This window comes from Pelophylax lessonae (assembly GCF_965119305.1).
Source record: "Pelophylax lessonae genome assembly, chromosome: 1".
Taxonomy (NCBI): Eukaryota; Metazoa; Chordata; class Amphibia; order Anura; family Ranidae; genus Pelophylax; species Pelophylax lessonae.
The window spans coordinates 550,765,368-550,791,676 of record NC_138768.1 but is presented as its reverse complement, the minus strand read 5'-3'; the positions used below and the strand labels follow the sequence as shown (position 1 = coordinate 550,791,676).

Below are 26,309 nucleotides of genomic sequence, written 5' to 3'. Positions count from 1 at the left end.
AGGCGCCAACCCTTTGGTAAAGACCCTTGGAGCCGAAGCGAGACCGAAAGGTAACGCCACAAACTGATAATGATCCTCCGCGATAGCGAAGCGGAGGTACCTCTGATGACCCTCGAAAATGGGGATGTGTAGATACGCATCCTTCAGATCGATAGAGGCCAGGAATTCCCCCGGACTCAGGGAGGCCACCACCGAGCGAAGCGATTCCATGCAGAATTTTCAAACGCGCACAAAGCGGTTCAGAGCTTTTAAGTCCAGAATCGGACGCACCTTGCCCACCTTTCTGGGCACAGTGAACAGATTCGAGTAAAACCCCCGAAATCTGTCCTGATGAGTCACCGGGACGATTACCCGCTGGGCGAGGAGATCCTGTACCGCTTGATGCAGGTCTTGTAACCACCCTGGGGTCAAATGAAGATTTGAGGGAAAGAATCTGTCCGCTGGCCGTGAAAGGAATTCGATCTTGTATACTGATCGAATGATTTCCTGAACCCACCTGTCCGGAATTTGGAGCAGCCAAGGTTGGAGGAAACCGCGCAAACGTCCCCCCACCCCTGAAATGGCCTGAGCCACCATGACAGAGGCAAAAATAGGTTTTAGAATGGAGCCCGCCAAGATGTAATTATGGCGGGCAAGCGATTCCAGCCTCCTATCCATAGGATCCCTAAATAACGGAGAATCTTTGGTGGGAACTAGAGTAGCCTTGTTCAATATGGCCACAGTGTGATCCACTTGAGGAGCCACACACCAGCGCGAAACCGTAGGAGACGCAAAAGGGTAAAGAAGTTGGAACCTTTTTGGCACCGTGAAGGTGTGTTTTAAATTGCGCCATTGCTCATTCACTGTGTGATGAAACTCAGCGGAGCGAGGAAAAACCTGCGCCGTCTTGCGGGACCTGTGTGTACCAAAAGAGGACACAATGCCCGGAGGATTGGGCTCATCCTCTAAATGTAGTGTTTCTTTCACGCCAAGAATCAGCGCATCCATAGCTGCGCGTTCCTCGGGCGTCCCAGGGGGGGAATCGTCCACCCCTGCAACCTCCGCCTCCCCCTCAGACTGAGAAGAGCGAGACCCTTCAAGGGGTACGCTACCTACAGCAACCATGTCACATTCAGAATCAGAAGAAAAAGAAATGCTAGGCCTTTTTCTAGCAGCACGTTCAGTCAGGACAACATCCATTTTGGACACCAAAGTCGCCACCACAGCAGACAAATTAGTCAGGGCAGAGGATTCAGAGGAACCTGAATCCCCCACCAAGGCTGGAGGAAATTTGCTGTCCTGGGATTCCATTGCAAAAAAAAGTGTTTTTTTTTGTAAGGTACTGGCCCTTTAAGCGCGCTGCGGACCCCGCAGCACACCGCTACAAAGACTGTGGAAACACAGACCCCCCGCAGGGACAAACTGAAAGCCAGGAATATTGTACAAGGGAAGACAAAAGGACAGCAGAACAGAGTCCCACAAGTGTGTTACCACCACAGTCGGTTGCTCCTGAGTGAAGGAAGGAAGTGATGTCATCGCCAGAGACTGAACTGAGGCTGCAGGCTAAGGGAAAATGGTTGCCTATAGAAAAGAATGGGAGGCTCCGGCAAAATGACCGCCGACATGTGCTCGGAACGATCGTCTGCCACACACAAGATGGCGCCGCAAGGCGCCAAAAACACTTCATACCATGCTGTATAAGCGCCCATAGTGAAGCCAGACATGCTGCCCTCAACTAAAATGGCGGACCGGCGGTTTTTAACCCCGCAGCAGTCGCCGCACGTGTCTGTACCTCCAAGCACCCTAAAGTGACACAGGAGAGGGACCCCCAAAAATCCACACAGCACTGGCTGTGAGAGAAAAAACCCCCGCAGGGACCAGGATCAGTGAGCCCAAAACGCACAGACATAAGGGGACACCACAGACACACAGGACTGTCAGCCCCAGACAGAGGCCCCACACAGATTGTACTTGCCTGTACTCGATGGCGTGGGGTGCCTCATATTAAATGGGAAACCGCCCGCCCTCGGATGGCAGGACAAAAAACGCAGGACACCAGTAGTGCACGGACGAACCGTGGATGTGTCCGGTGAGGTAGCCACCTCACAGGCTGCATCCCTGAGGACAGGGATGGGTCGTTTGTGAGGCGAAGGCGAACACATAGCCTATTAAACGCTCAATGGCGGGCTGGGATTCCATCTGACCCTCTGTCCTGGAGAACCAGGACGACCAGTCCGATTCCCAGCTCCGCAAACGCCGTCTTCATCCAAAGATCCGACTAACTAACGCTGACAAAATAAAACAGCTAGTAATGCAAAGAAAAAAATGACATTTGCAGAAAATAAATCATAAAATAGAAGAAGGCTGAGACTGTAGCCCCAGCACAGGGAAGCCTATCTACTCCTTAACTAGGCAGAAGACAAACTGAGCTGGGATGGCTGATTGCAGGGGGGTATTGGACCAGTGGGACAGCCCCCATGGGTGTGTCTATGTAAATGCTTTGTTTCTAACAAGTCTTATGCCTAGCTACTCCTGTGGAAAGGAAGTCAATACCCCATTGGTGAAGACTGTATGAGTGGGCGGCGACTGTCGGAGGACGTAAGAGAAAGCTTTTTTTCCGGTTATTCCCATTCTTTCTTAGCCAAGTTTTTCATAGACTCATGTACTAGAAATGTTCTAGGGGTTTTTGGTAGTAGGTCCTTATACATCTTATCGTGTAGTGAAAGCTCTGCAATTTTCTGCTCTTTGATACCCAGTTTATCTATCTGCTATGGCCCTCAGTAAATTATCTGTGTCCTCAGAGGGGAAGAGTGTACCCTCTGATGATGGATCCTCATCATCGGAGTCTGAGCATAGGCCACCTTTGGATTCTGACTTGTAGTCGTCTGCATCAGATCCCTGCTCCGATTGGTCAACCTCATTCCTGGTGCACAAGGGAATGGGTGTCTTGCTGGTAGATGGAGTGCTGGCCTGATTGGAGCTTCTAGTTTTTCTATGGCTGTACGAAGGGGGCCAATCGTGCTTTTAATTTCCTTTTTAAAAGAAATAAGCATATCCTTAAGGAACCCCTGTGACTCATTGGCCACCATTTTATTGATGCATTTCTGGCATAGGGTTTTTTTCCATTCAGGAACAAATCTGTGACCGCAAGAGGTGCACGCCTTGCTACTGGTCTTTGCCTTTTTCTCTTCTGGGGTCTTTGTCTGTAAATAAGCACAAAGGACCCAGTGAGGCAGGCAGTTGCCATACACAACAATGAAAAACCGTTTGTTGGTGAGGTAAAGACAGATGGAACTCCAGAGTGCTTTGGCTACAATGGAGCTGTCCTGACCGGCAGGATCTGCAGGGCATGGTGGGGAGGCATCCGACATGGTCAGTCTCAGAAAAGGAACCACAGCATAGGGACCTTTAACTGCTTCCTGCCCAGCTCCAGCCCTGTCCCCAGCGGCCCCATGCAGGTTGGTGGTTGGTGGACATACCTGCACTGCAACCTCCTGGTATTCCTAGGGTCTGCTTCCTTGTAGAAATTAGGCATTTGTCTTTGGCTTGTTTATAGTTTAACTGTTGTGAGTTTTCTTTAAAAGTTCGCTCCACTGCAAGTGACCTCAGCAGATGTCCACCACTGACTTCAGTCTTCTCCAAGATGGCTGCGGACCGGAAAGCGTGTCACCGGAAGTGACGTGGAGTTCCGGTCCTGAAGCCATCTTGCTCCTCCAACAGCAAGGATGCTGCCCGGGACGCTGACTCACGGTCCGCCTGGACAGGAGCCCGAAGTGTGAGAGGACCAGGGAGTGCCGCATCACATCGGGCGCCCCCCCTTAACAGGCGTCAGCCGGAAGGGTAGTTGTGGCTGGCAGACTAGCCTAGAAGTTCCGCTGGCTCCAGGTACGGTCGTGGGGGGGGGGGGGGGGGGGTTACCATCTGCATCCTGACAGCTGGGGGGATGGTTGAAAACCCCAGGCGGGGGCCAGCTTGCCCCAATGTGCTGCCCCTGACTTGCATTGCCCAAGGCTCACTGAGCTGGATGGGAGGCTAGTCAGGGAGCCTTCTGCAATTAGCACAGAGACTGAAGAAATAAACAGATGCAGCTCCTGTGGGTTTGGAGGAAACACAATCAAAACTGAGGCAGAAGGCATGACTAGCATTTTTATAATGATGGACTGTGTTTCCTGTTTCAGGCGGGAGGAGGATCTCTCAAGTGCTGCCCTGGAAGACGATTAGAGAAAATAGATTAGCATTTTCCCAGCAGCGCTAAAGAACAGACATCCATCCTTCTATCCTCCTGCTGTAGTAGGAGGGTTATTCTGGGCTGCAAATGTTCAAATCCTCTTGTAGGCAGCAATATAATCCAACACTTCCTGTGTCTCTCAATGGACAAAGAAAAAATTGGCTTTAGAAAATGAGAAAATCCTTTTATGATAGCATTTCAGTAATGTTAATCAAAGCCCATGGAAACAAGGTGTGTGGTGCTGCAGTTTCTCTCATATATCAGGTAGTGAAGGTAAGACATTAATGTGAAAAGTGAAGTGAATTACAATATAGAAAGCGAATCACAAAAAAGAGTGCTGGGCTTTTCTGTATTCTGGATCAACTTCCACTCCTGAGGAACTGTCTAATTATAGAAATCCATACAAAATATGGGTGCATACACTCACTTTTCATTTTATCCACTGTGCGGAGAATTTCTCCAAGTGCCTCTACTAAAGCCACATCTTCTAGGGGACTTCCTTCTTTTAGGCTGTGCTTCTTGCGCTCTGCTTTTCGACGGTTTTTCGAAGTTCTTCTACATGTAAAATAATTTGGTCTCAAGTCACAACCCTTTCGCAGTGTGTAAAACTATCTTTATGCCTATAGTAATCAGCCACTTACGAGGAGACTCTGGAATTACTGTGAGAATATTTTCCACTCATGTCACTTGCATTCATGATGCTGCTCGTATCGGAAAACAGATCTGATTCTGGACCTCCAGGGATCTCATCATCTAAAAAGGGAAGAGAAAAAAAACAATTTTACAGATGAAGGAATGGGTTAATCTTACTAGATCTCATAACCATGTCCAATAAAAGATAGTCTACTGTGAATCAGGAGGAACTTAAAGTGGTTGTAAACCACAGACATGAAATATGAACAAAGCATATCATTCTATAGTGTGCACTTGTCTCAAGAAGAGCACCAAGTGTAATTTCTGTCTGTTGTATCGCTCCTCTGCTATAAGCAATAGTCTCTTCTGAAAAGATTTCCTAACGCCAAAAGAAAACCAGTGACAGAGGAGGGATCTCCAGCTGATTGAGAGCCTCAGCTCTGTTCCTGTGTGCTGTTTGGAGGGGGTTGTGTCTCTTCCCTCCAATCAGCTTTCAGAGCTCTCCTCATTGAGCTCTGCACAGTGTAACTTCAACTCTCCTCGCCATTTTTTTTCTAAAAGCTCAGACAAGCTTAATAAATGCTGCACATTGCAGGGATGAAGAGAAGACTGCGGATATACAGGTACAACATATGTAGGAGGATTTGCTTTGTTTCTGTGTATCACCTGAGACTAGTCACTTCACTGGGTATTTGTAGGGGCTTACAACCACTCTAAATGTCTTATAGGTAAATGTCTGCCTACAGAGCTTGCAGAACAGGGCTTTTTAAATGGCGCCGCTAACAGCCCTTGCTTGTATCCCTTAGTGTCTTAAGTGTCCTTGAAATATTTAGGGGATTCTGCTGATAGATGGTTTCTAGTCTATAATTTTAAAGCACTATTTATTGTAATTTGTTCAAAGCCGTCATATACCCTGTACAGTTGTCCAGCAAATACAAGAAACTCTGCCTGTATGAGCTTAGATTTGAAAGTATAATAGGTTGTGTAGCTAGATTAATATAGAATCTTCATATAAATTTATTTGGCTCAAACTGCAACTGGTATTAGAATTTACTGAGCAACACTTCTGCTTACTACAGAGAAATTAAGTAATCACCTAGCTCAGTGTTATATTTACCATCTGGAGTAGAGTTACTGGAGCCTAAATTTGGATGTCATAAAACACTGAGTGGCTGCATAGCCTTAGATATGTGTTGCATAAATGGTAAATTTAAAACCTGCCTGGCCAGGGGGCTTTTGCCGTTATGACCGATGAAACTCAAAGGATTGCAAGGCAAGATGTAAGTCAGTCCTTGCTAAATTGTGGGCAATCCTAAAACTACAAGACCCGAGGCTGATGTTTCTGTAACCTGTCATCCGTTATAAGTTAGGTAAATTTTATTTTTCATTTTTTTCATGCGAGTGGGTCTGTTCTTTTAATGGATCTATGTTGACAATCCAATACGTTTATGAAACGGATGGTGCTACAACACAAATTCAGAAAATCACCATAGCAAATGGGTGCAGGATCCACAAGAACACAACTGCATCAATGAAATCCAGATAGATGATCTACAACTCTGTGTATTGCTCCTGAAAAACCCACCGATCATCTGGCAGAAACTCCGAACAGAGATCTGCCTATGTAAAAAAGGCAGATCCCCGTTCTTACAGGGAAAAAAATCTCTTCCCCTAATAAAAGCAGCACATATAGTACACAAAACCCCTTCCCAGCCAGTGTCATTAGTACAGTGACAGTGCCTATTTTTTAGCATCGATCACTGTATTAGCGTCACTGGTTCCTGCAAAGTGTCCAATTTATATAAAGCGTTGCATGACCGCTCAATTGTCAGTTAAAGTAACGCAGTGCCATATCGCAAAATTGGCCTGGTCATGAAATGGGGTAAATCTTCCAGAGGTCAAGTGGTTAACTACTCCACAGTAACACAACCTTAGTACAGCATATTGACACGTTTCAGCCTCAGTTGGCTTTAGTTATAACCATGACTAAGGCTGGCCATACACTATACAATTTTCTTATTCAATTTCCTTTAGATTTACCTTAAACTATGTAGTGCAAGGGCCTGCCTGACTGCATACAAATTGAAAGTGTTTAGGTTTGACCCTATATTACATGGTTTTGGTAAATCTAAAGGAAAGTTAAACAAGAAAATTGTATAGTGTATGGCCAGCCTTAGGCCGACTGAACCTGAAACACGTCAACTTGCTTTACTAAGATTGTGTTACTATTGAGTAGTTAATAAAGTGAAGATCATCTATCTGGACTTTATTGATGCAGATATGTCAAGAGATTTAAACTGCAAATATAAACAGTTTCCCTGCATATGAACTGAAGATGAACATTGCCAGGCAAATTAGAAATCGCTTCAAGATCCAATCACTGAAATAATGGTCTAAGAGCCAAGCACTACAGTGGTAAAAGTGATGAGATTCTTTATTTCACGTCATGAAATAAAGCGACAATCGCTACAGGGACAGAAAAAAGTTGGCGAAGCACAAGGGTTAGCGGTATATAAGGTGATTCTGTGCCCCATGTCAGATGAGAAAGCAATAAAGTATCAGTGAAGAGAATGACTTAGTATTGGTTGTCTGAGAAGGCGAGTTATTAAGATGCTCTTTAAGGTTTAAGGGCTTATTCACACCAGATGCAGTGGGATACATTTTTTACTGCACTCCAACTGAAAAGACAGACCCAAGTCTAGGATATCTTATGGGCATAGTTCCCATTATTGCAGTGAAGTGAAAAAAAAAAAAGTACAGCTTGCTGCATTATTCTGCACGGAAATCCATTTAAATGCACGAAAATGCAGTACAGTGCACATAAAAGGCCAAAGAAGACGGAAGTGACCTCAAAACGAAAAGCAAGCTTGGGAAAAATGCAAATGTGCCTCAAATGCATGTCACTACGAATGCAAAAACATGCAGTTTCTGGTGTGAATGGGCCTTTGAAGACTGGAAAATATATATACAAAATAATCCACATCAAATACCCAGCAAGCCTTGTCGAGCTTTCTCCTTCAGTTCTCGTACAACAGACAGGCGCTGTTTATGTCGAGCGAATGTTGTTTTCTGGCTGTCCAGGAATATCATGTGATTCTTCTGAGCTGAGCAAACAATTAATAATAATTTCAATAAACAGTTAAGGAGATAAAATCATATCCAGTTTTTAACACAAACAGTTCTGCTCTAGAGCATTTTTTTTTTTTTCATTTTTCCACACATGTAAATATTTGCATTTTTGGCTATAAAATTACTTAAAACCCCCTAGAACATTGAGGCTACATTCACATCTTGGCGTTGCTATTTACAGATGTTTTTTAGGTGTTTTTTTCAGGCGTTTTTATGGGCATTTTTTCAGGTGTTTTAAAGGCGTTTTTGTGCAGGCGTTTTTAGGTTGACTAGTGAACATTGGAAAAAAATAAAAATGCCTGTAATCTACCCAAAAAGAAGCTCATGTACTTTTTTGAGCGTTGGGCGTTTTGCTTAAAATGTCAAAACACTAAGATGTGAACAGGGGCCATTGAAATGAATAGGATTTGTCTTGTTGGGCGTTTTTTTTAAATGACCCTAGAGCAGAAAAACTCCCCAAAAACGCCTACATGTGAACTTAGCCTATATGTTTTCCGAAAGCAGAGGCCTTGTATAAAAAAAAAAAAAAAAAAAATGACAACAAATCTTTTTATGTCGCACAATATTTGTGCACATTTACAATATATATAATAAAATAAATTTTAGTGCAAACACACAATATAATACCCATTTCTTTGTTAAAATATAACAGAAGGTGTTGCGTTGAGTAAATAAATACCAAACATGTCAAGTCTTAAAAATGTATGCACCCATGATATCATAAAAACCTATGATACTCAAAAATCCGATGCTTCAAAAAACTTTACTGCTTATCAGTTTAGAGTTAACAGTAAATTAAGTGGTCTTAGAATGAATGCTCACACTCCAGTGTTTGCAGCAATACCTCACGTGCAGTGTAACGGCGGTTTACATACAGATGTGCACCCTGTGCATGAGTTTCCATTGACAGGTGTATACAGAGCAATGGGGGTTACATTTATTTATTTTAACTTCGAATTTAACTTTATTGCTATCACAAGAGGGCCCCCATGTAATAAAACTGGGCAGGTGACAGGTACCCTTTTATCAAGACATCAGGGGTCTATCAGTCTCGGAAAAAGATTAGTGCTGCTCAGCACCCTACTCCTGCGCTCAGAACCTGGTCCTCAGGCTGCCTCAATTTTGGAACTTGTACTCATACTTGGCATCCACTATGGCCAGGCTATGCTGCCCTCTACGACCGGGGCGGTCGACCAAACACTGTAAATACAAAACAAAGAAAGGGCGCACCAGCCTAGCGCATTATCCTCAGCAAATTTAGTGATAATAAAAAGATAAAGATCCACTACTCACAAACATGCGTGAAAGTCAAGCATATCAATTCCATCTAGCAGCATCTTTACAGGAGTCCAATGTCTCATAAAAGCAGAGGGCTGACGTGTTTCGAGGCCGTGCCTCTTCCTCAGGCTCTGAGATACAGTCTATTAGTCTCCCCTGCTTTAATAGCTCCTTACTTGACTGTATCAGCGAGGGAATGATAGCTCTAAAACTGTGAGAAGAAATCTGTTGCTTCCGGATTCATTCACTGCAGAGGAGATCGAAGAATGGATGTCCCTTAGATTCCTCCCATCTGCCATCCTGAAGCCCATCGATACAGTAACAGTGGGACAGCCTGTAAACCATGGGGGGAGTTACCGCACTGCCCGCACTGAAAAAGTGGTCAGGCGGCTATACAGATGGAAGCCAGCTAATCAAAACGAGCACAAGCCTATTGCTGCTACTGCTTGTGCTTAACACCTTGTGAAAGTTAGGAACTGCAGCAAAGAAAACAATAACCATCCCATGTATAATCAATCTCCACTCTTAAGCCTAGAACACATGGGCCAAATGTCGAGTGACATCGGCAGGTTCAATAGCCAGGCCAACAGAAGCCATGCTGGAAAAACCAACAGCCGACCGGTTCCCAATCAGCATTCTCAGCCAATGGCGGAGAGCGCTGACCGGAGTGTTCTGGGGGGGCGTCAGCACATAATAGCTCAGTAGGGGAGATCGCTGTACTAACATCAGATTGTTATTTTCTCCCGGTCAGAACATATATGTCATCCACATGCCTAATAAGCTTGTTATCTCAAACACTTAAGGTCCCAGCCATCACTTTTTCATTTTAGTGGTGGCTTTATATGCGAGTTCGTTTTTACTGTTATCTGTTTTTAACATCATATGTACACTGCATTTTGTACCAGTGATACACAATATATATATTTTTTATTAAAATTGATTTTATTTCATACTGCACCATGAGCCTCTCCCATTTTTTTGCACATTTAACCCTTGCATGATGTGCTGAGTTTATCATCGCACTGGAGGCTACCCATGAGGCAGGAGGTTGCTGACCACACTGATGTCCTGGAAATCCTGAGACTAGTCGCACAACACTCGTTTGCTGTCCTATAATCTAGACAGCATTTGGCTCTGGTGAGTTTGCACTTCATTAGTTTTTTGGTGTCGGAGATCATCATTTTCTTTCTCATCGTTTGTTTCTACTGGTTCACTGGATCACACCCACTGAATATTGTCACATCATTCATATGAACTTTTGTCACGAGAAAAGCCATATCATCTATACTGTTCATTTGAGAATATTTTTTCATTTGTTTAAACAATTTCAGCACTGCAATATTCTTTTTGTTTATATTCTTGTGTATGTATATTTTACACTTTCTTTGCTAGCTGCTGTTATTTATCTTAAGCGCTGATTCACTTTCCATATCACCTATATACACCATTTTTTAATTTAAACTGTTGAATGATGCTCATGTATATATTATCCACAGAACGCATTTACCTTCAGTTATTGCAGGCTTCACGTTTGTTTCTATTATATCAAGACGTTTGTATTTGTGTATCTAAGGGTAAAGAAAAAAAAAAAGTCACATTATCTAGTTTAACCTTTAGTTTCTGTAATTCCCTTGTTTTACAAAGAGCTCCCTTTATTACACAGTTAAATATATCTATCTTGACACATGCAGCTTAAAGCGGAACTTCTTTCTCTCAATCATTGACTATTTTTAATCCCCATGCTTCTAGCATTAGTAAATAGATAGGAAAGTATATTATATTTGCTTGTTTTAAACCTTTTGTTGACATTTCTTCAGTTACTTCCTGCTTTCAATGCCTAAGCAAATTATGTCATACATCCCAGAAGTCTTCAGGATGGGAGTAGGGGTTTTCTCATCTAACACACCCTCCCACATGCATGCCTGAGCTAAGGGCAGATGAATTCCAGGAAGTAAATGCCACATGAATTATCTGCCCCTACTCCAGATGGCCATAGCCAGAAATGCTAAGGGGTGTTTTTTAAAAGTGATTTCTCAGCAAAATACCGGTAAAGCATGGAGTGATGGATGAGTTTGCTTTGAATAATAAAAAATGCATTTAATAGTGTTTTTGATTTGTAGTTCTCAGATGCATCACATTTCTGCCTTAACCACTTGCCGACCGCCGTACGACTATTTACTGCGGCGGTCAGCCCCATACAGGCAAAGTGACGTAGTACTACGTCGCTAGCCTGTGAGCCTCTAGGGGGCGAGCGCGCGCCACCGGAGGCGCGCTCCCACTTGTTCCCTAACATGTCCGCGCATGTGACCGGCGGACCCGATGTCTGCGGTCACTCGCGATCTCCCGCTGCAGAGGGAGAAAGGCAGGCGGCTGATGTAAACAAAGCCACCTGTCATTCTCCCTGATCTAACTGCAGAGATCATACGATCCTGCTATGTAGGATCCTGATCGTATGTCTCTGTGGTTACATCACTAGCCACACCCCTTTACAGTAAGAAGCACGCCCCTAGGGACACACTTAACCCCTGCGTCACCAATAAAGTTAACCCCTTCCCTGCCAGTGTAATTTTTACAGTAACAATGCATATGTATAGCACTGATTACTGTAGTAATGTCACTGGTACCCCCAAAAGTGTAAAAAATGTCAGTCAAGGGTCCGATCTGTCCGCCGCAATGACGCAGTCCCGCAAAAAAAATAAAAATCGCAGATCGACGCCATTACTCGTTAAAAAAAAAAAAACACCAAAAATGACATAAATCTTTCCCTTAGTTAGTAAACGCAATAACTTTCGCGCAAACCAATCAAAATACGCTTATTGCGATTTTTTTTTTACCAAACATATGTAGCAGAAAACAAATTGGCCTAAAATGTTAAAAAATTTTGATTTTTACATTTTTTTTTTTGGAATTTCATATAAAAAAAAATGTGAAAAATATTGTTATTTTTTCAAAATTGTCGCTCTTTTTTTGTTTATAGCGCAAAAAGTAAAAATCGCACAGGTGATCAAATACCAAAAGAAAGCTCTGTTTGTGGGGAAAAAAGGACATCAATTTCATTTGGGTACAGCGTCGCACGACCGCGCAATTGTCCGTTAAATTCACGCAGTGCCGAATTGCAAAATAGGGCCTGGTCAGGAAGGGGGTAAAATCTACCGGGGCTTAAGTGTTTAATGTTGGTTGCCTAGGCACACATTAGCATGTGCCTAACTTAATATACCTAAAACAGAAACTATGAGAGGTCAGGGTCCCACCCTTGTTTTTTTTCACAGCATGGTTTAATCTCATTATTAGCTCTGGATTTAAGAGTGATCCAGTACTTGAATCATATCCCTGGGATAATGAAGCTAACGAGGCAGCAGAGTAGTAATTTAAATATTGCAGGCATTTAAGCCGGCCATAGATGGTTAGAATCTTGACCAGTTCAGCAGGAACTGGCTGAGATTTGAACCGTGCATGGGTAGGCTGAATGTACCCAAGTTGATCGATCAACTTGGGTACAACCAGCATGCTGGATTTTACATGTGATTATCGCAGGGAAGAAATTTGCTCCATCTATGGCCGGCCTTATATAGTGTGAACAATTCATCTTCTTAAACATTACTACCAGTCGCAAGGCCTCCTCCCAGAATGCTCCTTCCAATAGCAATAGAATTGCTTCTTCATAATCCTGAAATAAATACAGCATTATTAACAGAAAGCAGCAACTATTGCAAAAATTATTGTAAAACCTCTCAATGTATACTTTTTTTTAGGTAAAAGGGCATTGGGTAAGTTGAACTCATATCTACACACAGTACCTGCCTTTATTGATAGTTTTTATTTACGTCAGGCAGGGTTTGCATTCCCTTACCAGCCTATGAGAGTGCAAAATCCCCTTAAAGCAGGTCGACCGCAAGTTAAATGCACCTGCATCCCAAACAAAATTCCATCAACACAGCCCCAAAGCCCTTTGACACAGGCCCTAAAGCAGGGAAAAATGGATTTTTGTAAGATCTTACCGTAAAATCCTTTTCTCTTAAGCTCATTGACAGACGTAGTCCTCGTTGATTCAACACACTCGGGTTATGCTGCCCTCTACAGGAGTAGGACTAGACAGGAAAGAAAACACTCTGGCCACACCTTAGGGGCAGTCCCAGAGGGTATATCCTCTCTCTCTCTGCTACAGCAAATCAGTTATGTCACAAAGCAGTGTTTAGAGAATTTAACCCAACCCAACTCAAAATAGAGGGGCGGGTACTACGTCTGTCAATGAGCTTAAGAGAAAAGGATTTTACGGTAAGATCTTACAAAAATCCATTTTTCTCTGTCGCTCATTGACAGACGTAGTCCTCGTTGATTCAACACACTCGGGACGTCCCAAAGCAGTACCACAAATGAGGGGTGGGAAAATGGAAATTAAATCCAATCTAGAAGGCCCAACCGGTGCCAACTAGAAGTCTTCAATGCTCATCAATCAAAGATGAGACTCAACAGAAAATTCCAACAGAAAAAAACCCTCGAGGTAGACCACCGGTCTCCTCAAATTGCGGCCTGCAAAACCTTGCGGCCAAATGAGGCATCCGCCGATGCCATCACATCAATCTTATAAAATTTTGTAAAGGTATGTACCGACGACCAGGTGGCCGCCTTACATACCTGGACCACTGACGCCTGATGGCGGAAGGCCCAGGAAGTACTGAGCGCTTGAGTGGAGTGCGCCCTAACAGGGAACGGAGGACTCCGACCCTTAATAGAATAAGCCTGTACCACCGTCTGTCTAATCCATTTGGAGATAGTCACGGCAGATGCAGGCAACCCCTTTCTGGGGCCATCCGTGATCACAAAAAGTGAATCCGTCTTACGGAACGATTCCGTAGCTTTACCCTGATTGCCCGAACCACATCCAAGGAATGCAAAGCATGTTCCCGATGATGATTGGGCTGAGGACACAAGGAAGGTAGTACAATATCTTCATTCAGATGAAAGTCTGAAACCACCTTTGGAAGAAAGGATGGCTTAGGATGAAGAACTACCTTATCCCTATGAATCACTAAGTATGGGGACTGGCATGACAATGCAGCCAGTTCTGACACCCTGCATGCAGAAGTGATAGCCACTAAGAAGGCTACCTTCTGGGATAAAGTCAGCAAGGGAATCTCCCTGATATTTTCAAAAGGAGGTTTCTGCAGAACCGACAAAACCAAATTAAGATCCCAAGGCGGTAAGGGCGCGCGGACTGGTGGAACCAGGTGCCGCACCCCCTGGATGAAATTCCGCACCAAGGATTTTGTAGCCAAAGGCTTCTGAAAGAAGATTGCTAATGCTGAAACCTGACCCTTGATGGTGCTCAAGGCTAGTTTCTGCTCAACCCCCTTTTGCAGAAAGGCCAATATTCGGGTCACCGAATAGGTACGTGGAGGACTTCCTAACGATTCGCACCACGCGATATAAGTCTTCCATGTGCGATAATAGACCTTGCTGGAAGTCGCTTTCCTTGCCTTAATTAGAGTAGGAATAACTGAAGCTGACAAACCTCTGTCCTTCAGTACCTGGGTCTCAATGGCCAGGCCATTAAAACCAGCGACTGTAAAGCACGATGGAAGATCGGTCCTCGAGACCGCAGACACTCTCTGAGAAGAAGAGGAACGTCCGCGACTAGCATGTCCAAGTCGGCCAGACCGGCTTGAAGAGGCCATCCTAGAATTTCCAGGACAACACACGTCTGAGGATTACCGCTGACATAGATGCATGCCCTAATAGGGGGGTAGCATCCAAGGCTGCGTCACAGATAAACTGTAGTCCTTGTATAATCTGTTCCATCAAATCAGATGTTGCCTGGGGGATATCTTTCCCCTTCAGGTCCTGGCGCACCAATCTCGCCCATTCCGTTAATGTCTGAGACACTAAACCAATGACAATTACTGGTCTAAAGGCTGACCCTATCAGGGAAAAGATAGTGCGGGACTCCGCTTCTACTTTCCGATCCACCGGATCCTTAAAGGAAGAAGCGTCCTCCACCGGAATAACCGTGGCTTTATTCAGTCTGGAAATAGGTGGATCCACCACTGGTGGTACCGTCCATTTCTTAATGAGGGATTCCTCAAACGGATAGCGTCTAGCAATGCGCTTGGAAATAGTAAAGGTACGCGTAGAATGCTCCCATTCTTCTTTAATTATATTACCAAAACACTTGGGTACAGGAAAAACCTTCACCGTTTTGGTGGGTTTGTTAGTACCAAAGGGAATCTCTGTTTCAGTTGCCTCTGCTGGTAAAACCTCAAGTCTTAAGGTTTCCCGAACCGCCACAACTAGTGCGTCCACCAATGCTTCTTCCTGAATTATGGCGGAAGCATGAACGTCCTCCTCACTGTCTGAGGGAACTTTACTTGAGACAACAGCCCCTGCAGAGGGACCTGCAGCTGCAATGACCATCTCAGAATCTGAAGTATCAGATGATATAGGGGTAGGCGGGGGTCGCTTTCTTGACCCCCGTTCCTGACAGGCCGTCTCCACCCGAGCCACCAAAGACTCCAAAACTGCTGTAAATGCATCCATACTCTGTGCACCGGCGGGTCCCGCGGCCCCCCTCGAGGGAAACAGGTGGGGGTACTTGTGTGGCAGGGTCCATGATAATTCCAGATGCTACCCGGAAAAAATCAATTTGCCAAAAAAAAAATAAAACCACTTTTTTCTTTTTTTTTTTTTCAGACCCCCAGCGCCACAAAGCCCCTCAGTGTACCTGCTTAGGGACCCCTATAGAGCGAGAGAGAGAGATAGACCCCAGGGCTCACCACTTGATGCTCAGAGTTTCAACTGCAACTTGTCTCAGCACTGTCTAGAACAGACAGGAAGTCTCTTGGCTGGCTTCCCGGGAAGAAAGGAGGCGGCTCCGCCCCTCTGCACGCCTTCCGGCGCCTCCCCTAGCTCCATGAGGTGTTTGAGTCACCTCAAACATGGCCGCCCCCATGCTGGAGACACGAGGCTACGCCAAAATGGCGGCCTCGTGCGATCTACCAGACAATGGCGGCGGCCTGCACAGAATAGCGGCATGTCTGCAGAAGGATCTCGGCCTGACAACCCTTCACCCTCATGGTGGTCAGCGTGGTCGGCGGTACCGGACCCTGGCGGGCCGTATGCGGTCCGTGGCCGTCGGGAGGCATCTGCTTAGCTGGAGGAATGATCTGGAATGCAGTATACATATATAGACCTCGCCCTGTGGCTTCTGACAGGTAGGATACTTTATACTATCACAGTAAAGTTCTAGTACTGCCACTGACTTCATCATTTTAACATCTTTGCAATTAGATTGTCAGCTCCCAAACCAAGCCTCCTGGCTTTTTGTTCACAAAAATCACACTCAAACAGGGGGATCTGTGACATGTTATAGGATAGAGGGAAGACCCATCCTTACCATTACAGCGAGGGGCCCGCGTTCACCACAAGACCCGTCAGGGGGAAAGGGGAACATACTACTCACCATACCGGAACCAGGCGGGCGCCAACTCCTGACAGTACCCCTCTCCACCGAGGTGGGAGGGCTGTCGACCAGTACGGACGCCGTGACTCATGGTCTTAGGCGTTTCGGCGAGACGTTTAACTCGCAGGGTCAGTCCCCGTCCAGTGGGACTGTCGCGGCCGACCCAGCGCGGAGCTATGGCCTGCACGCGCTCGTAGGCTGAACTGGGGTGACCACTGGATCTCAACATCCAGCCCGTCGCCCAGTTCAGCTTTCTTGCTTGAAGATCTCACAGGAACACTGGAGAAAAGAAAAAGCTGTCTAAAAAATCTTTTCTAAGAAAAAAATCCTGCCAGGACCGAAGATCCCAGCAAGGTATCTAGGTCCTTACTCCTAACTAGACAGAAAAAAACTGATTTGCTGTAGCAGAGAGAGAGAGGATATACCCTCTGGGACTGCCCCTAAGGTGTGGCCAGAGTGTTTTCTTTCCTGTCTAGTCCTACTCCTGTAGAGGGCAGCATAACCCGAGTGTGTTGAATCAACGAGGACTACGTCTGTCAATGAGCGACAGAGAAATGCAAACTGTGGCCCTCCAGCTGTTTCCAAACTACAACTCCCATCATGCCTCTGCCTCTGGGTGCCATGCTTGTGGCTGTCAGAGTCTTGCTATGCATCATGGGACTTGTAGTTCTGCAACAGCTGGAGGGCCACAATTTGCAAATCCCTGCCCTAAAGCTGCCTAAACTAACAGCTACATAAAAAAGACATTATATTAAGAACTGTATTCATTGCCACCCACCTACACAGATCCAACTGGCTTTTAAAAGAAATAAATAGAAGTCATAAATGTTCTCTCCATATAACATACAAAAAAAAATTCCAAACATCTACTATTACCTTGTAAAACCACAATATCATCGTAAATTAATGTTATATACTGTTGTATATCCCATGTCCTCTATAACTTCACACTTTTTCAATGCCAGATATAGAAAAACATTTATTTTTTTGTCCAAAATAACAACATAATTAGAAAGGAGACTATACCTCAGCATACTGTTCCAGAAGTAATGCTGCAGTTTCATGCTTCCTCTGCTCTACCAGTTTGCCTGGATGGAAACAACAAAACAACTGAATTATGCACAGGACCATATACACTAAACCACTTTATCCACTTGACCTCTGGAAGATTTACCCCCTTCATGATCAGGCCATTTTTTGCGATACGGCACTGCGTTACTTTAACTGACAATTGCGCATCATGCAACACTGCACATAAATTAAATTTATGTAATTTTTTCCCCCACAAATAGAGCTTTCTTTTGGTGGTATTTAATCACCACTGCAAGTTTTTTTTTTCTTTGGCACTATAAACAAAAAAAGACTGACAATTTTCTGCTATAAAAACATATCCAATAAAAATAAAAAAATAAAATCTAAAAATTTCTTTATAAATTTAAGCCAATATGTATTCTACTACATGTTTGTGGTAAAAAAAAAAAAAACCCAATAAGCGTACGTTGATCGGTTTGCACAAAAGTTGTAGCGTCTACAAACTATGGTGTATATATACACTGGAATTTTTATTTTATACTAGTAATGGTGGAGATCAGTGATTTATAGCAGGGTGGACAATCTGGCACTAACTGACACTTTGTGGGAACCAGTAACACTAATACAGTGATCAGTGCTAAAAACATACACTGGCTGGGAAGGGGTTAAACATCAAGGGCGATCAAAGGGTTACATGTGAGCCTAATCAGCGTTTTTGTGTACACAGTGTACTTTGCAGGGAAACAAAATCCAGCACATCCCTGCTGACAGGACAGAGCTCTGCATTGTTTACATATGCAGAACTCTGTCCAGTGCGTCTCCTCTGCGATCAGCGGGTGCCAGTGGACATCCACTGGCCGGACATCAGCTGATCGGCTTCTGCTGTGACTAATCAAAGCAGAAGCGACACGCGTCCCCTACCTGGAAGTGCAGAATTATGTATATTATACGTGACTCTGCACAGAACGGCCGCCCTGGAGCAGTACATCTGCTATAGGGTGGTCAGAAAGTAGTTATATGATATGTGCTATGCAAACTTTCACATTTTTGATAAAGTTTTGATAAGAGATCACACGGTGTTGCTATGTGATTGCAGATACTTTCCCTACTGGGTTTATGGTTTCAACATCGTTTTATTAGGAAAATTTCCCCACATCTATAAATGCTTGCATGAAAACAGCTGTTTGTGTATTTTTAAATCATAGTAAGTCCATAAGCATTGTTATATAAAATGGTAGGTATTTCAAAAATATTAAACTACAGCAAAATAAACAGTGAAATACTATTGAGTATGTACAGTCATGGCCACAAATATTGGCACCCCTGCATTTCTGTCAGATAATGCACCAATTTGCCCAGAAAATTGTTGCAATTACAAATGTTTAGGCATTCTCATGTTTATTTCTTATGTTTGTATTGGTGTGACACAAAAAAGCGGAGAAACAAAAAGCCAAATCTGACACATTCCATGCAAAACTCCCAAAAATGGACTGGGCACAATTATTGGCACTCTCAATGTAATATTTGGTAGCACAACCCTTGGAATGAAATAACTGAAATCAATGGCTTCCTGTAACCATCAATGATTTTCTTCAAAATTACAGAAGAAAGTTTCGCCAACTGCTCCAGGTCTCTCAGATTGGAAGGGTTCCTTTTCTCAACTGCGGTTTTGAGATCTCTACACAAGTGCTCTATGGGATTTACAGTTGTGTTCAAAATTATTCAACCCCCACTGAAATTGATTGTTTTGGCCAGTTTGACATTGATTTTGATCATTTAGTCACCCTGCTTACAATTAAATCAAAGAGGCACGTGTAGGTCAGACAAATATAACACAACATTTATAATGAAATAACCACAAATGTCTTTTCTGTGCTCACATCATTATCAGTTTTATTCAACCCCTTAGTGACATTCAATCTTAGTACTTAGTACAACATCCTTTTACAGTTATAACCGCTTTTAAACGTGAAGCATAGCTTGACACAAGTGTCTTGCAGCGATCTGCGGGTATCTTCGCCCATTCGTCATGGGCAAAAGCCTCCAGTTCAGTCAAATTCTTAGGCTTGTGCACTGCAACTGCTTTCTTTAAGTCCCACCAGAGGTTCTCAATCGGATTTAAGTCTGGTGACTGTGATGGCCACTCCAGCCTTTAATCTGCAACCATGCTCTAGTGGACTTGGAGGAATGCTTGGGATCATTGTCCTGTTGAAAGGTCCAACGTCTCCCAAGCCTCAGGTTTGTGACGGACTGCATCACATTGTCATCCAATATCTCCTGGTACTGAAGAGAATTCATGGTACCTTGCACACGCTGAAGCTTCCCTGTACCTGCAGAAGCAAAACAGCCCCAAAGCATGATTGACCCCCCGCCATGCTTCACAGTAGGCAAGGTGTTCTTTTCTTCATAGGCCTTGTTCTTCCTCCTCCAAACATAGCGTTGATCCATGGGCCCAAACAGTTCTAATTTTGTTTCATCAGTCCACAGAACACTATCCCAAAACTTCTGTGGTTTGTCCACATGACTTTTGGCATACTGCAGTCGACTCTTCTTATTCTTTGGAGACAGCAAGGGGGTGCGCCTGGGAGTTCTGGCATGGAGGCCTTCATTACGCAGTGTGCGCCGTATTGTCTGAGCAGAAACTTCAGTACCCACATCTGACAAATCTTTTCTCAGTTCCTCAGCAGTTACACGGGGACTTTTCTCCACTCTACGCTTCAGGTAGCGCACAGCAGTCGAAGTCAGCATCTTCTTTCTGCCACGACCAGGTAGCGTTTCAACAGTGCCCTTTGCCTTGAATTTGCGAATGATGCTTCCTATGGTGTCTCTTGGTATGTTTAACATCTTTGCAATCTTCTTATAGCCATTGCCCTTCCTGTGAAGAGTAATCACCTCTTCTCTTGTCTTCCTGGACCATTCTCTTGACTTCACCATGTTTGTAACCACACCAGTAAATGTCTAGAAGGAGCTGAGTATCACAGTCATTTTAGTGTTTTCAACACCTGATTGAAAACACTTCAATGAACCTCTGTTCTTCAGAGTGGTAGTCTTTAAGGGGTTGAATAATTGTGTCAATGAAGAATTCACAAAAGAAACATTTACTACTGTATTACAAAACCAATTGATGTCATTTTAGTTGCATATGGTTCTTTAAGAAGTCCTTGTAGGATTTCATTCTGAATACAATTACAAATGTACACTAAATTCCCTAAAACCCTTTACAGCATTGGGGGTTGAATAATTTTGAACACAACTGTAGATATGGACTCATTGATGGCCAGTTCAGAACTCTCCAGCGCTTTGTCTGGGTGCTCTTTGATGTGTGCTTTGGGTCAATGTTCTGCAGTAAGACCCATGACCTCTGACGGAGACCCAACTCTCTGACACTGGGCCCTACATTGAACCCCAGAATTCTTTGGTAGTCTTCAGATTTCATAATGCCATGTACACGGTTAAGACATCCAGTGCAACATCCATGTTTGACTGTAGGGACTGTATTCTTTTCTTTAACTGCTTCAATGCAGGGCACTTTTACCCCCTTACTGCCCAGACCAATTTTCAGCACTGTCACACTTTGAATGACAATTGCACGTCATGCAACACTGTACCCAAATTACATTTTTATAATTTTTTTTTTTACACAAATAGAGCTTTTGTTTGGTGGTAATTAATCACTGTTGGGTTTTTTAATTTTTTTTTGCTAAAAAAAAATTCCTTAGTTTCTTGCAGAGAATTTTAAAAGAAGCAATTTTTCTCTTTCACTGATGTGCGTTGATGGCCACTGATAGGCTGCGCTGATGAGCAGGCACTGAAAGCCAGCACTGATTGGCATTTCTGATGGGTACAAATTGGTATCACTGCTGGGCACTGTTGGGGCTACACAGATAATCAAGGCACTGATTATCTGTACAGGTCTCCCTGAGAGAAGATGCCGCTGATCATCTCTCCTCTCCCAAAACTCTGTCAGTGTGAGGTGAGGAGAGCCGAAACTGCATTTCCATTTTACATGTGATCAGCCGTGGTTGGACACAGCTGATCACATGGGTAAAGAGCCACGTCATCAGCTCTTTACTGAGATCTGGTTTGCCCCATATCCCAGGAAAACGGCACGCTCCCGATCTCCGCACTCCCCACGGGCACGCAAGCACAGCGAGACTGGGGTGACGCCATCCCAAAATGAGAGGGGATCCCGCCCACCGTCATTTGTCTATACAGAGGGCGGGAGGTAGTTAAAGGCCTCATTACTGAGGCCTTTAGTAGAATGATGGGCTTTACCAAAAAGCTGTAATTTTGTTTCGTCTGGCCACAGGATTTTGGCTTCCTCAGGTAAGTTTTGGCAAACTCTAATCTGGCATTTTTTATGTTTCGGTGTCTCCTGGGTCTCTTACCATAGCATCCCTTTTCATTCAGAAGGCGACATTAGTGTGAGCTGACCTTTGCCTAAAGGTCAGTTTGAATTTGCCTGGAAGTTTATCAAGGTTCTTTATCCACCATTTGAACAATCCTTTGTTGCAATCTGATCAATTTTTCTCTTTCATCCACATCCAGGGAGATTAGCTACAGTGCCATGGGCTGTACACTTCTTTACAATGTTGCCCACAATGGACACAGGAATATTAAGATCTCTGGAGATGGACTTATAACCTTGAGATTGTCCATGCTTTTCCACAGTTCTTGTTCTCAAATCCTCAGACAATTCTTTGCTGCCTTTTCTCTTCTCCGTGCTTCGCGTGGCACACAGACACACGATAGAAAGTAAATTTTCGATCATTTTAACTGGTTGCAGGTATGATTTCTAGATTGTCAGCACCTGTTAATTAATACAGGTGAATTTAATTACAAACTACAGGAGCATCATAAATTTGGAATGGAATTATTTCTTACAATTTTGAGAATTTTGCATGGAATGTGTCAGATTTGGCTTTTTGCTTCTCCACTTTTTGGCGTCATACCAAAACAAATAAAAGAAATAAACATGACAATGCCTATACATTGGTAATTGAAAAAAATTTCTGGGCGAAGTGGTGCATTATCTGACAGAAATGCAGGGGAGACAATGTTTTTGGCTATGACTGTAGGTTTATGTACACCTTCAGCATTGATTTATTTAAAAGACTTTCCCATTAGAGAAGGAGTAATCACTCACTTGCCACACTCCGAGCTAAGAAAGCCATTTTGTCCTCTGAGTACTGCAGCTGGGAAGCTACGCACAGTATCTGCTGCCAGCTACTACATGCAACAAAAGCATCAAGAGCTTTCTCCAAACTTCCACAACGAGCAAAGATGAGACCAGCTTGTTCATACTGATGTTTTGAAAATAAATGATCCCCATAAGCATCATTAATAGACTGTAAAACACAATTTATGTAATTCTTAGAAAGCTATAACATACAGAAATGCAGTCAAACATGCATTATTAATTTTGCAGTACGGCACAGATGAAAAGCATACAGTAAATCACAGAAACTTATGTGAAAGATTAGGCTTAAAGTGACACTAAACAATATGCTTATTCTCCTAAAATCATCCATACACATTCACAACTTAATGACTTAATGATATTTTTCAAAAAAATGTTTCTATTGTGTTTTTCTGCCCCTGACCCCCCCCCCCCCCCATTTGTTTGTAACAAACAGTGCAATGTCAGTTGCAGTTATGTACAGTTTCCTTTGCACACTACAAATCCCATTGAGCTTAGGCTCTAGTCCATCTTGGGGAGCAGTAAGAGAGGGTGGCTACATTAAAACATGCAGTGGGAATATAGAGTACTAGTGTAGGCACAATTTATCTGTAAGTCAATCCAGAGCAGGATAAAAAAAAAAGGAATTTGGAGATTTGGAGGAGGTTAAGAGCAATAGAAGATAGCTTTTTAGAAATACATACTAGCATTTTTTTTTTTTTTTTTTTAATGACCTATTTCTGAAAATGCTATTGCCTGGTTATTACACTGGCTCTCTTGCTTCACTAGTTTCAATGATACACTGTCTTTGAACAAGTACAATAATCTAGAAAGTTATGGGCAAAAAAAAGAAAAAGTCCTTATCTGCACATTTTCAGGTAAGGGAGTAATGAAAAGAAATGTAAGCAATGGCAGTTGACATTTTTCTCTTAACAGTTTTCCTTTACTCTGATATCAAAACAGGCCTGTTCACACCACACACTCCAGATCCATTCTGAATGCGTTTCTGCATGAGCATTTTTATCCCTTTTGAATGCGTTACGGTGCATTTTTATGCATTCCAGGTGCTTTTTTCACTGTATTGGGGTCCTGGCGTTTAGGCTTTTTACCGCATTCCAGTACAGTTCTGTGCAGGAAAAATGCATTGGAACGCTCTTGCAATGGTGGGCACTATCCCATTGGACCAATATAACCTACTTTCCATGCTTTTTTGATGCAGAAACAAAAAGCACTGCACTGCATGTGGGGTGAACGGGCCCTTAAAGAGTAGGCAGGTTGGCCTGGATAGACTCCTAGTACCTGATTTAAGAACAAACTGGTTGTTTGCTTATTTCCATTGATTTTTACTACTCCTGTATATATGGGCTGATCTTTCTGTTCCCCTCCTCCCTCCCCTTCCCTCGCTCCCATTTCCTTCCTATTCCTGCTCCCAAATAAATCCTTCCCCCCACCCTCCTCTGTCTTCACCAAGTTACCGAAACTATGATGTTTCCTACTGATGCCTACGTTGTATCTCTTTTGATCACTGACAATACAGTGACTAATTTGTGCCTCTTCCATTGGTTCCTACGTGTATCCGTACTATGGTTCTGGTGGTTCCGACCCAACATACTGTACTTGTAAGATCCTACTTTGATGTATAACTAGAGTAGGGTTACCAGCTGCATTTGTTGTATTTGGTTCTCCCTTTTCTTACCCAACAAAACACTACTTTGTTAAAAAAAAAAAAAAAAAGGAGTGGGCAGTCTCAGACATGATCCAGAGTTTCAAAGTAATAATGATGAAGATTTCTTGATATACAGTACCATGCTGTTACTAACCTTATATTCAATAGATCCAGCTGGATATAGTTTCAAGGCTTCAGTGTATAGATTCTGGTCTTTAACCAAGTTCAAAAATTCCACAAAATGCTCTGGGCCTGAAAACCAAATGTTAAAGTGGTTAAAGAGATAGTAAGCGGGTTCCCCCAAGGCTCAGTCCTGGGACCAACCTTGTTCAATTTATTCATAAACAGCATTGAGGTCGGGATCAGTAGTTCTATATCAGTTTTTGCAGATGACACAAAATTGGCCAGGGCAATAACTGCACAGAATGAGGCAGATATCCTACAGAATGACCTGGACAAAATAACGGAGTGGGCAACGACATGACAAATGAGGTTTAACGTGGAGAAATGTAAGGTTGTGCACTTGGGGACTAAAAACATAAAAGCACAATACACGTTAGGAGGGGAACCCTTGGGGGAATAAAAAATGGAGAAAGATCTGGGAGTCTTGGTTGATGATAGATTAGGCAATAGCATGCAATGTCAAGCGGCAACTGCCAAAGTCAGCAGAATATTAGAATGCATAAAGAAAGGGATGTATTCCAGAGAGAAGTCTATAATCCTTCCACTTTATAAAACTCTGGTCCGACCGCATCTGGAGTATTCTGTCCAGTTCTGGTCGCCAGTCCTCAGGAGGGATGTGTTGGAGCTGGAGCGAGTCCAGAGAAGGGCAACTAAACTGATTAGGGGATTGGAGGACCTTAGTTATGAAGAGCGTCTGCAATCGCTTGATTTATTTTCCCTGGAGAAGAGACGCCTGAGGGGGGACATGATAGCAATTTATAAATATCTCAATGGGGATCTCAGCTTAGAAAAAAATGGATTTTTGTAAGATCTTACCGTAAAATCCTTTTCTCTTAAGCTCATTGACAGACGTAGTCTTCTTGATTCTCAAGAGCTGGGTTATGTTGTCTCCGCAGGAGTAGGACTAGGCAGAAAGACAAAACGTTCTGGCTCCACCTTAGGGGCAGTCCCTGAGGGTATATCCTCCCTCTCTCTGCTACAGGGAATCAGTTCTGTTCTAAAGCAGTAACAGAGAATTTAACCCCACCCAACTCAATGATAGAGGGGCGGGTACTACGTCTGTCAATGAGCTTAAGAGAAAAGGATTTTACGGTAAGATCTTACAAAAATCAATTTTTCTCTATCGCTCATTGACAGACGTAGTCTTCTTGATTCTCAAGAGCTGGGACATCCAGAAGCAGTGCCACAAAATGAGGGGTGGGATTGACAGAATCAAAATCCAATCTAGAAGGCCCAACCGGAGCCAACCAGAAGTATCAAAGGACTCATCGAGTAAACAGATGAGACCTACCCCACAAATCCTCGAGGTAGACCAACAGTCTCCTCAAACAGTGGCCTGCAGGAACCTTGCGGCCAGAAGAGGCATCTGACGATGCCATCACATAAACCTTATACAATATTGTAAAGGTATGAACCGACTACTAAACAGTCGCCTTGAAAACCTGAATCACTGACGCCTGATGGCGGAAGGTCCAGGAAACTCTAAGCGCCCGAGTAGAATGCGCCTTAACAGGGAACGGGGGATCCCGACCCTTAGATAAAATAA

The 26,309-nt window shown here is 43.6% G+C and overlaps 1 protein-coding gene across 1 annotated transcript in view; it reads right to left on the bottom strand.

Annotated features, from left to right (window-relative positions):
- The window catches only part of ELP1 (elongator acetyltransferase complex subunit 1), a 153,617-nt gene that overhangs the window by 23,730 nt on the left and 103,578 nt on the right, over positions 1-26,309 (bottom strand). The window contains exons 27-34 of the mRNA XM_082243694.1: positions 24,735-24,832; positions 22,882-23,083; positions 17,730-17,791; positions 12,852-12,914; positions 10,755-10,815; positions 7,831-7,944; positions 4,849-4,960; positions 4,635-4,762 (exon numbers count right to left, since the gene is read on the bottom strand). Of these exons, the coding sequence (XP_082099820.1) occupies positions 4,635-4,762; positions 4,849-4,960; positions 7,831-7,944; positions 10,755-10,815; positions 12,852-12,914; positions 17,730-17,791; positions 22,882-23,083; positions 24,735-24,832 (840 nt within the window). The remainder of the gene's footprint in view (positions 1-4,634; positions 4,763-4,848; positions 4,961-7,830; positions 7,945-10,754; positions 10,816-12,851; positions 12,915-17,729; positions 17,792-22,881; positions 23,084-24,734; positions 24,833-26,309) is intronic.